At 40.9% G+C, this 12,018-nt stretch overlaps 1 protein-coding gene across 2 annotated transcripts in view; it reads right to left on the reverse strand.

The window, feature by feature from the left end:
- Window positions 1–3,102: 3,102 nt before the first annotated feature.
- rab28 (RAB28, member RAS oncogene family) overlaps window positions 3,103–12,018 on the reverse strand; it is a 36,543-nt gene continuing 27,627 nt past the window's right edge. Inside the window, exons 5-8 of one of the 2 annotated variants that reach the window (XM_077577999.1) lie at window positions 8,449–8,552; window positions 8,289–8,366; window positions 5,932–6,033; window positions 3,103–4,143 (exon numbers count right to left, since the gene is read on the reverse strand). In XM_077577999.1, the coding sequence (XP_077434125.1) occupies window positions 5,938–6,033; window positions 8,289–8,366; window positions 8,449–8,552 (278 nt within the window). In that variant the 3' untranslated portion in view covers window positions 3,103–4,143; window positions 5,932–5,937. The remainder of the gene's footprint in view (window positions 4,144–5,931; window positions 6,034–8,288; window positions 8,367–8,448; window positions 8,553–12,018) is intronic. The other variant, XM_077578001.1, reaches the window with a different exon arrangement.

Raw genomic sequence — 12,018 nt, forward strand, 5'->3', positions numbered from 1 at the left:
CATCACTGCCCACACAAGAAAAATGCACAGCCCACAACTATGGGCCTCTTACCAGATTACTTACCATGTTTTTTTTTTTGGGACTCAGAGACTTGTCATTGCAAAGTCCCTGCAAGGAGCCGCGTGATGAGGATAAGCAGAAGGCAAGGTCAGAGAGCAGGAATAGGGTCGAAGCTGTCATATTCTGAGACTGCAAGTATGTAAAAAAAAAAAAAAAAACTTTAAAATAACAGTGTCAGTCATTGTGAGTATAATGGCTTGTAATAAGGCATAATGCAGGCCAACTATTTTGAAAATACAGCTAAAAATAGGCAGATTTTTTTGTGTGCCGATTTTTCCATCAGCTATAAAGTTGAACAATGACAAAGTATTGTAAAACAGCCAACTAACTAAAAAAGTTATTTTATTAATTCTATATATTTTTTATTACTCGACCGATTAATCAGTTATCGGAATGTTATCTTGCCAAATATTTAAATTGACATCAGCCTAAAAAAAAAACATAGAGTGCCTCAAATAATTTGTTTTCAAGTTATGAGCATTCGTTTGATCCGTTTTTTTTCACGTCATGTTGAGCGAAGGTCAGGTAAGTGAAGTGAAAAAAATGAAATTTATTGAAAAAGTCAAATACAAAATGAGAACACTCGCAAAGAGTATAGAGAAGACGCTTAACGTGATGAGGCACAAATTCACATCCAGAACTTGCTAGCGTGACTTATTCATGCGTGATGGAGTATTGACAAAAAACGGTTTAATGTTATATTTTGGAATGTACAATCAATAAAAAAATAACTTACCTGATGGCCAGATGGCAACGGTCTCGTTGGCGCTGGTGGTTGCAGCCGTCCAAATACACCAACAAGATATCCCTTGACGTTAAGAAGAGACCTTTCCAATTCTTTTATTTTATTTTTATTACTAACCGGCGTTACATAACCATCGAAGAAGCTCTAATAGTTTCCTTAACTAGAAAAATAATAACTCTTTGACTGCCAGACGTTTTCAGAAAAGGGATGCCGTGGGTGCCAGCCGATTTAAGCATTTTTGACTGATCTTTCAAGGTCCACATAAAATGTTGTGTTTGGACTATGGAAACACACATACTACCAAATGAAAGATTGGACTCTCATCTTTCATCAGAAAAAATAGTTTGTTTCTACCTTATTCCGTTTTTCAGTAATCAACAATAGAAAATGGTTAGTTTCACCTCTGTTTTGAAAAAAAACGTCTTTTAACGTCTTTGGCACTCCTCCATAGGATTTTACTAAACGTTATTTAACGTTTTTGGCAGTCAAAGAGTTAAAAAATAAAATTAGAGGCACATGATGGGGCGAGGAAGAGATGCTTTTCTATGTATATAAGGAAAAATGTTAAGTTTTTTTAATCACTGCAAACTCCACATATCAGAGCTTTGTCACGGAATGAATTAACCCATAAAGGCCTAAAGCGCCTGGCAAAACATGCCTCTAAAACCGATGGGTGACTTTTGACTCACCCGCAGCCCTAATGATAAAACGGATGAATTCATCCATTTTGTGGTATGATTAGCATTAGCATTAGCATTGGTGCTTACATTCTTTTCACCAGTTGTCTGGTATATTTCTACACATATTTTGCTACATGTGAAATTGTTCAATATATATTTTGAAACATTATGTCAGTTACCTTTCACGTCAGGAATGCTAACCATTTGTGGAACTTTGCTCATTAGCAAAAACGCCTCACACGACGAAGTAGGAAGAAAAAGTTGTGTTTTGAGGCATCCGACCTTGACGTGCGCCATTGTAGCAAAAGCCTCGCCCCTTTCTCCGGCATTATTCCTGTGCTGATATTCTTTTGCTTCCGTCCGTAGAGACGCGACAATATCGTGCGGGTCTGAGCTTGGAAATGAGCGGCGCTTGTTTTCTTTGCAAAAACACCTGTCCAAACAGCGGCAAAGCCAAGGGCAACTCACGCCTGTCAACACTGGTGACAGCTCTCGACTCCCAAAAATCCAGCCGGGACAATTCCTAAGACGTCCACTCGAGCGAAACAATGCACGTGGGGCTGCTGTGACCCCAGCCGGGCCCAACATTTCTGCCCTGTTTGTAGTTTTCACTGGGGCCGACACCTGGTTGGAGACGTACTGTCTTTTGTTTTGTTTATCCGTGCGGTTTCAAAGGCACTTAATCCACTGCTGGTTTCAGTGACACTGACGAGACAAAAAAAAAAGTGGGGGGGGGGGGGGGTTGAGTTGAACGCAGACTCCTCTTATAACAAAAGGCGAGGCTATTTGGTAATTAATTACAAGCTTTTATAAGGTGTTTGTATCATCTATCCGGAGTGGATTTAGAGGCTATTTTAGTGAAGATTTACAGAACAAAGACCAGGTGGATCATTAGCCAGCAGCAACTTGGCTAGCGCTGTATAGGGAGGGAACGGAGGGTGGTCGAATTTCAACACGCGGATATTTAATCTAAACTGTCCTGATCGCGCACACATCATCATCAGTTCGCTGTTAACATGGATTAGAAGAGTGAAAAATTGCTAAAATAACTTTCCTTTCTTTGCTTCGGTCCTTCCTCGGGTCTCCTGACGGCCTCACGACTCTGGCTGGAAGTGTTCGGTTTAGGTGAACGGTATGGGATTTTTTAATAGATTTTAGGTGAACTAATGAATACACACACACTCGCACGCACGCACACAGGCACATACACATACTCACCCACATACAAAAAAAATATTAATAAAAAAATTAAAATAAAAAAGGGAGAGAAATGATGATGACATGTCAAATCGGTAAAATTACCGAATGAACAATACTGAGCTCTCCAAGAAAAAAAAAAAAAAAAAAGAGAAAAAAATAGCTAAGAAACTAATAGTTTGCCATCTAAACTAATTGAAACCATAGTCACTTACCAATTGTCATTTTCAACATAAAACTTTTATTTAAAAACAGAAACCAGCTAAATCAGGGGTGCTCAAGTTGGGTCCTCGAGAGCCCCTATCCAGCCTGTTTTCCATGTTTCCCTCCTGCAGCACAGCTGAATCTAATGATCAGCAAGCTTTGCAGAAGCCTGATAACGATCCTGATCATGAATCAGGTGCGTTAGTGGAGGGAAACACGGAAGACAGGCTGGATAGGGGCTCGCGAGGACCCAACTTGAGCACCCCTGAGCTAAATGATCATCAACTGTACAAATACGAGTCCATTTTATTTACATAGCGGGAATCTAAATAAGCACATGTAATGATTTGTGTTGTTGCGATGGTGCGGGAGAGCGTTTGATGGATGACATGCTTCAATGTCAACATTTACGTAGAGCGCATAAACTACTAACGTATCACTCTTCGCTAACAATACATACATGTAAACATCTCTTCTAAGGCTTTATCAACACTGTGTCACCGTTGAATTTTGGAGGAAGTGCGTCGAGATAAATATGTAGAGGAAATACTTTGAATAGCTGAGCACGATTTAATTAGAATCATAAAAAATAAAAATAAAAAATTAAAAGAGAGCAATGATGATGACATGTCAAATCGGTAAAATTACCGAATGAACAATACTGAGCTCTCCAGAAAAAAATTAAAAATAAAAATAAATAAAAATAATAAAAATTAAAAATTTAAATTAAAAAAAAATAAAAAATAAAAAATAATTTGAATCAAAGAAATACATGATTTAAAAGTCTCTTGATTGCAAAATTGTGCTCCTAAGTGTGCTGTGACAAACAAAGCGCTAATTAATTTTAGCACCACATTCACAAATGTCTCAAAACTGTGATGAGGCCTTATTGGTTTTCACCTCGGTCTTCGAACCAAGAATGCACTGCGCTGTTACGAGACAGCGACGCACTTACGTTCTGATTGGTGGATGAATCGCAGAAATAAAACGGGAGCGGATTGGTTGTTTTCTTGGCTAAATAAACAACCACCGTTCTTCACGTCAGCCATACGAGCGACACACACAAAAGTACGGATGACACTTTTTGAACAAGTCAGCCCGGGAGGAAAATACTGACTGACTGACTGACTGACAAGACGGCATCGTGGTGACTTTGCGTGGACTCACTGCACCGCACACATGGAGCTGCGAGGGTTGTTGACCGTCCGGGCCACCGTATCCTGACTGTAGTTTACGATGTCCGCTTTGACCACACGCTGAAAGAACGCAAAAAGAGAAACGTCACCATATGTTTTTTTTTTTGTGTGTAAAAGTTTAAAATGCAGCTGCGATTTGTGCAACAGATTAATACATTCTACTGCAAAGCAGGGATACGAACACTGAACCGCTATTTAGCAGCGATCACTGTAATAACTCGATAAAGTGCAATTTCTGCAGAAATTGCGTGGGAATGCTGAAAAGCTGAATGCTATTAGTTGAATGCTAAAGGCTTGAATGCGTGTGCTTATGAAGTAAATTGAAAGATAAATGATGTGAAAATTACCCATTTTTAATTGTAGTTAAATGATAAATGAATAAAAAGGAAACCTGAACTGCAGTAAGTATGCCCACACCTGCTCTGCGCCTCTCACCGTGGGCAACTCCAGCGAGCTGGGTGTCGATGAATGATAAATGGAGGGGAAAAAAAAGGTGAACTTCAATCTGTCTAAGGTGGGATTGAATCATTTCAGAGAAAGTATAATCCATTTCCTGATATGATAGTCAGTTGGCATCAAACCATCGAAAGTACAAAAATGTGGTCCAAGCAGGATTCGACCCGAGGTTCTCCGTGGGGGCAGCCAATTGCTCTAAGCACTGAGCTAATTTGACTTGTTCAAATTCATGGCTAAGGGCGTATTTATATTGGAAAGTGTCATCTGATGCTTAAAGCGAACATGAATTTAATGATTTCAGTAAAATTATTATGCATTTCCTAATATGATACTCAGTTGGTATATCACTTAGTATAATGGCTAGGGATATATTTGCAATGAAGTCAGAGGTGGGATTCAAACCCACAACCTCCTGGTTACTAAACAATGAACTTTACTAGCTGTGCCACAGAGCAGTACAAACTGCTGGTACAAACCAGAAAACGTCTGGCAGTCAAAGAGTTAACTCTTTGACTGCCAGACGTTTTCAGAAAAGGGATGCCGTGGGTGCCAGCCGATTTAAGCATTTTTGACTGATCTTTCAAGGACCACAGAAAATTATGTGTTTGGACTATGGAAACACACATACTACCAAATGAAAGATTGGACTCTCATCTTTCATCAGAAAAAAAAGTTTGTTTCTACCTTATTCCATTTTTCAGTAATCAACAATAGAAAATGGTTAGTTTCACCTCTGTTTTGAAAAAAACGTCTTTTAACGTCTTTGGCACTCCATAGGATTTTACTAAACATGATTTAACGTTTTTGGCAGTCAAAGAGTTAAGCAGATGGTAATGATAATAAGTTGTATGTATGGAAGTGGGCGTGGAAAATGGGATTTGGAAAATTGAAAAAAGTTTATATTTAAGGTTAAATTGTGCAAATACTGGAAGTAATGTGGAATCAGACGATATACACCCCGGGATGCGTTGATTTTTGTGGAAATTTGGACGGTGCAAATCTGTAGTATTATCAGGGAGATATTGCATGGCAAAAAAAGTGAGCGGAATAATAAGTACCTGAAATAACAAAGGTTAGAAACAACGTATGTGGAAATGCTGTTTAGCAGTCAAAGACAGAAATTATACAAATGCGGAAGTAGTGGTATTTAAAACACCAAAACATTTACATACAGTATGAAAGCACTAAAAAAAAAATGTTGGCGCTAAAGATGCTAATAAAAATGTAGTAGGCAGTTTAGCACAACACGGCACATATTGTTGGACTAAAAGGACTAAGACAACACATGCTTCTAAAAGAGCTTTTTCAGAGCTAAATGCTTCCACGACACACAACAGGGAAACGACATCATCTAGTGAGACTCATCTACAGTACGCTACTGTGGAAACGTACTTCCAACTATTGAACCAAGCATATTTTGCTTTGCTGGCGGTTCTCTTGTCTAATCGGGCCTTCATCCTGAGGGTAGTTGACCAGCTCGGCCTTCACGATCCTCTGAGCGGGCCCGACGCATGCGAGCGAGGCAGCAGAGAGAGTGAAGAGGAAAAAAAAAAAAAAGAAAATGAGCGAAGGAAAGAAAAATAAAATAGTGATGGCAAGAATAAAGAATAAAAAAGTGGGATGATAGAAAATTGTGGTGTGATACAGACTAAAACTAGAAATATGAAACAGATGACATCACTGTTAAGCGGAAAACAGCGGCTATGTCCCATTAGCAGGCGCAAACGTTGGGGCTGGCTGATGAATGAGCTGGTGAGGCCAGGTGTCAAGGCCAGTGACGGATCTGAGGGCTTGCTATCTGATCTCAAAGACAGAGGAGCAAGATGGAAGGGGCACCTGGGCAGATATAATTCTGTCATGGGTCGTGACCTTTGTGTTCAGCTTGCTACAGCTGACAGCTGATAATGAGGCTTGACTGCGCCAATGGCTTCACCTCTAAACAAGCATCTAAAGCAGACATCCACAGATTCACAAATGTATATATATATATATATATATATTTAAATTGATATTTTGGTGTTTTTTACATTCTTGTGCCAAGATTAAAAAGTAAGTTACATTAGCTCAATGCTTCTCTATTTTTTGTTATGCCCCCACCAGGAAGAAAAAAAAATGTATGTGTCTAAAACGGTACCAAGTGACGCATTAAGCTCCCAAACCACCGCATATAAGAACTTGAGCTCCTTCGTTTGCATTATGGATAGCCGGAGCAATTGCCAGTGACTTAGTTATAATTTACTAGGCCCAAACCTGTTAGCTTGCAAGCTAGCTGGTGTTAGCACTTCTCGTCACAACGGCGAGTTACTTAGTTATAAATTCACTAGGCCCAAACCTGTTAGCTTGCAAGCTAGCTGGTTTTAGCGCTTTTTGCCACAGCAGTGAGTTACTCAGTTATTATTCACTAGGTCTAAGCCTGTTAGCTTGAGAGCTAACCGTCACAGCAGTGTGTTGATTATTATTCATGAGACCAAAGCCTGTTAGCTTACGCGCTAGAGTGTTAGCGCTTCTCATCGCAGCAGCAAGATACTTAGTTATTATTCACTAGGCCCAAGCCTGTTAGCTTGCAAGCTAGTTGGTTTTAGCCCTTACTGTCACAGCAGCGCGTTAAATATTATTCACGAGACCAAAGCCTGCTAGCTTACACACTAGCTAGTGTTAGTGTTTCATATCACAGCAGCGAGTTACTTAGGTATTTTTCACTCGGGTCAAGCCTGTTAGCTTGCGAGCTAAATAGTGGTTAGCTCCTCTCATCGTAACAGCGGAAAATAATCCAGCCACGAGTGGCTTTAAAACAGGGGTGTCAAACTCATCTCATCATATTATTACATAAACACAGCAAATTAATGGTTTGCTAGTTTTAAAGTGGCAAGTCAATAAATAGTTTGTTCAATTATTGTTTCAGTTACTGTAAAAAATACATTTATTTTCACTTTACAGGGACTTTAATAAAAAGTAGTGTTGCTTAATTAAACCGACAAGACCACCACAGTGCGTCACTCCGTTTTTCTTCACACAGCCTCTCACTCCGTTTGATAAACTCGGATTAAAGCACTTTGTTCTTGTAACGGCAGGGAGGAAAAGCAAAGTAGATGGACGGCTCCATTAGTCAGTAGGCAGCGGTAGTGGCAGTGGTGATGATGGGCTTGAGAACCTGGCCAGCGCTCTCCTTACATGCTCTCCTCCTCTCGCGGGGCCGTGACCTCCCTGCAGGCCCCAGCTCATCAAGCACTACCCAGCCATAGTGGCTCCAACCGCTGGTATCGGAGCGAGGATTAATGCTTTTGGGGGAGGTGACCCTGTAAATCCTACAGCTGCCACGTTCGGGCACCCTGCTCTCGCTGGCAGGCTCCGAGTCTCTTTTAGGCCAACACAGCGCGTTGGGGAGATAAACCAAATAAATCAGGCAGCCAAAGTCACCTCTCACCCCTACAAATGCATACCTTTAACCTCTGACTTCACGCGTTAATGTGGCCAATGTGGGTCTTATTTACAGATGGGCAGCCTCACTGGCAGGTAGAGCGTCACTTGAGGCAGACGCAACAAACCAGTGTTTATGCAACAAAAGGTCATTTACAGTGTGTGGTGACCTCCGCTGACCTAACACACTCCGAGTGACCTCCATTACAAACAGCATAATGTTACATACTGTGACCGGCCATTTTTCTCATGTCAATTAATCCAGGAAGGCGGAGAAAAGTACAACTTGTTAGGAGAGACATTTTGTTGAAATCTAAGACTGAATGACTCACCTGGGACTGTTCGAGCTCAGCTTTGTTCAGCTTCACGCCCAGAATCTCAGCTGCAACCCTCTGGAAACAAAGATATACCTGAAGAGAGAGAAATACAACGTGAAACATGAAGCCTACAAAGTGTGATCAGATCATGCTTTTGTTGGCGTCTGACGCTCACAGAGTCCCCGGTCTTGGCGGACACGAACTGACTGATGAGGCCGTTCTCTTGGCAAAAGCGCTGGTGCTTGTCGGACTTCACCGTCCTCGTGTGCTCCAGGTCGACTGGGGACGAAACATAAGCGTGACACATGAGCGGGCTCACGTTTCTCACTTCAGGTTAACTGCCGCGTATATATCAACATAAAGAGCAGAGATAACTGTTTACATAAGCTAGACACACAAGGAGGCTGACAACAAAACGTAACTCAGTAGTTATGCTGCTGTCAAACCTGGACACAGCTACCGCTAGGTTTTATGGTTTCAAATCCTCACTTTTCCACAAAGTGATTACCAGTGTAATTGCTCTTGAAATAAATGGTGTGGTCACTGGTGAAGTTTACAAAGCTAACTTGATCAATTCCCCCTGTCAGCTGTTAGTATATCAATGCCTTTGTCTTTGTTATGCCACTGCTGGCTTCTCACGCCATCATAGCAATTCGGCCACACAGAGACAACTCGTTAGCTTAGCGCTAGCTAGATAGTACGACATAATACAGATGGATTTACTGGACCAAAAGCAAGAAAAACACACGGAGACGACACGTTAGCTTAGCACTAGCTAGCTGATACGACATAACACAGATGGATTTACTGGACCAAAACAAGAAAAACACACAAGAGACAACATGTTAGCTTAGCGCTAGATAGCTGGTACGACATGATACAGATGGATTTACTGGACCAAAGCAAGAGAAACACCCTGGATTCTACCGTTGGCCACGGTACAACAAGTAATCCTGGATATTGAAGTAAGCTATTTTAAACTAAAAAGGAAAACCTTTACGTAAATTAACGCTGCTCAATGCACCGTTGTACGCTACGATTCAATACATAGATATGTCTTCAAATAAGTGAATGGGTGTGGCTTTGTAAAGCGATTTGGACACACCAAATTTTGAATGTGGCTCCAAGCTCTAGTATTTATTTTTATATCTGTCTAGCTAGCTAGCTAGCTAGCTAGCTATCATTCCATTGAATGATCGACAAAGAATCAAGTCCCATAAACTAAGCTCACTTTTATTTTTGTTCATTGGCAGGTAAAATTGTCGGGATTGAGACGTTGCCCAGTTCATGGTTTCTAACCATTCCATTCCATACAGCGGCCAGATGAAGTGAACTGAACCACTTGTTGCAAATATGACTTCTTTTCCTTAGATGTGATCAATTCAGTACCCCTAAACTGTCATTCAAACCCATTGGGATGCATTCCACCCTGAAGCCAAGAACCTTTATTTGACCTGACGCAGACAAACCAGGAGCAGAGAAGGACCAGGACTCGGGGCTAAAGTCACAGCGAGCGCGCTAATGCAGAAAGCGCTTTGACTTATGAGGGGCTAAGGTGGGCACATCGGTCCAAGAAATGGAACTGTCACCTCGCTGTTGATTTACAGAGGCTACGATGACAACACCTTCCTTTTTAGCTTTTGTCTCTGTGCATTTGACTCCTTCGGAGCGATACCAACGGCTCTGCTTCTCCATTTTCCGCCATGAGGGGTCACGCTGAGGTCAATGAGGAAGGTCACCCGGGAGTCTCGCTGCTGAAAAGCAATAGCCCCACTCTTTATTTCTGGCTTTGTGCATTACGGCGGCCACACCCGGTATCTAGTGCATGCAGGTCTATGGCACCTGGAGGAGGTCGGGCTACTGTACGGTGTTGCATTACTCTCTACCCCTGTCGAAGACTTGTATTCTTTGTGTGAGGTTGTCAAAGATTTACTGTGTTCTCATGCCCCGAGAGCGCATGTGAGGGAGAGCTGCGCCCAGAAAGACAGATATATAGTCTGGGAGAACATAAATACTGCATTTATTGAGTAATATTAATATCTCAACAAGTCACATGACCCCAAAAATGCCAGCAGCCAAGCCATAGAAACCAAACAAATACTTGGGGGGGGGGGGGAATAATGTTCCACTAGAAGCAGATTATCACGGTCATAAGAGACACATAAACACAAACCTTTCAGGGGAAGGGCAGACTGTCATGTCTCGGCTCTGGGAGTAAACACAGCTATCTCACGGGCGTCAGCAGGTTATTAATTCCCGTCATTAACATGTGAAGGTACCTACATGCTACCAGGGGTAAACACTGCTAATCCTTTGGATCCTGAACACTTGGGGGAGGTCAATCATGTGTCAGCGTCACATTAGGCAACATTTACGTCAACGGTTGCACGTTAAATCGTATAAAAAGACAAGGTAGCATTGATAGTGGTTTGAGATTGTAAGACAAAAAACGGACATTATGGACCATATTTTGTGGTTGTACTTTCCAAATAGCATGTCGTCTGTAACAGAAGGTATTTCAGTTATGTGGTGTCTCGGTCAGAATACTAAAAGGAGTCCATAAGATAAGAGACAAAGAAATATGAGGTTGAGAAGAATGTCAAGTATTGCAGACGTAAACAAAGTCAGATTATGGATGCCATGCTACCTGTGTTAACAATATAACCCGAACCCTATGAAGATAGGTCCTCATTTTCTTTCGGGAGAATTTAGTAGCATGTGGCATCTGTCTTTCTAGTCTGAAGAACTAATCCTAGCGTTTTTGTGTTTCGGTCCATTTGTCTTCCTAATGTACCCATCTCTACTTATCAGGCCAAAACAATCTTCCCGCCATGTTCTGGTTTCCTTCCACGTCTGTCAAAACTGTACATCATCTTAACAACCCAGAGGAAGTGACTGCAAACACGACCTTCAACTGTTTAGGCGTCCCAACGCAAACGAGATAGCGGAGGGGATCATCACTCGTCAAGAGCGATGGCTCTCCCTCGTTCTGGTCACCGTCACTGTTTATTTAAAATATCTACATGCCAATGCGGTGAATTTTGAGATGAATATCTGATGGAGATATGAGGCTTTTACCACAAGTAGCGAGGTGATGCGGTTTGTTGGTGTCCCCCTTTATAGACGGGAAAAAAATATTCTGACTAAAAAATATGGCATTCACAAGTTCAATAGAAGTTGAAGAATAGAGAGTAAAGACAATTTACAGATTATGTAATCTACGGGAAAATGAGTGCATTTATATACTGTAGCTTTAACACAGTGGCGCCTCATTCCAGGACCACACTTGTATCACAATTCCTTTTTCCCCATTGAAATGAATAGAAATGCCATTCATTTGTTACAGAAACAACTTTTGAAACGTGTTGTTTCGATAAGGAAAGTAGCACTCTATGGTATCGTACTGTTAAAAAACATACAGTAAGAACTTAATTAAAAGGCACGAAAAAAAATTTAAACAGTTCGCGTTTGATTTCATGCATTGTGTTTAAATATAATTTACTTAAAGGATTATAACTATGGACGTGTTTTTTTTTAGACCAATGCCGATTCCGATATTTGGCAGAACAAAATTCAAATTCCCAATTAATTTGCCAATAAATTAAAAAATATATATGTGATGAACAAAATAACTTTTTTTTGCTTACAACAAAGATATGAATAAATGAATTTGCCTTTAGTACTTAACTTTACAACAGACAGAAATAGCTGTAGATTTTTTGCTGATTTTGGGGGGGAAATTCTT

The sequence above is a fragment of the Vanacampus margaritifer genome, chromosome 10, assembly GCF_051991255.1.
Source record: "Vanacampus margaritifer isolate UIUO_Vmar chromosome 10, RoL_Vmar_1.0, whole genome shotgun sequence".
Classification (NCBI taxonomy): domain Eukaryota; kingdom Metazoa; phylum Chordata; class Actinopteri; order Syngnathiformes; family Syngnathidae; genus Vanacampus; species Vanacampus margaritifer.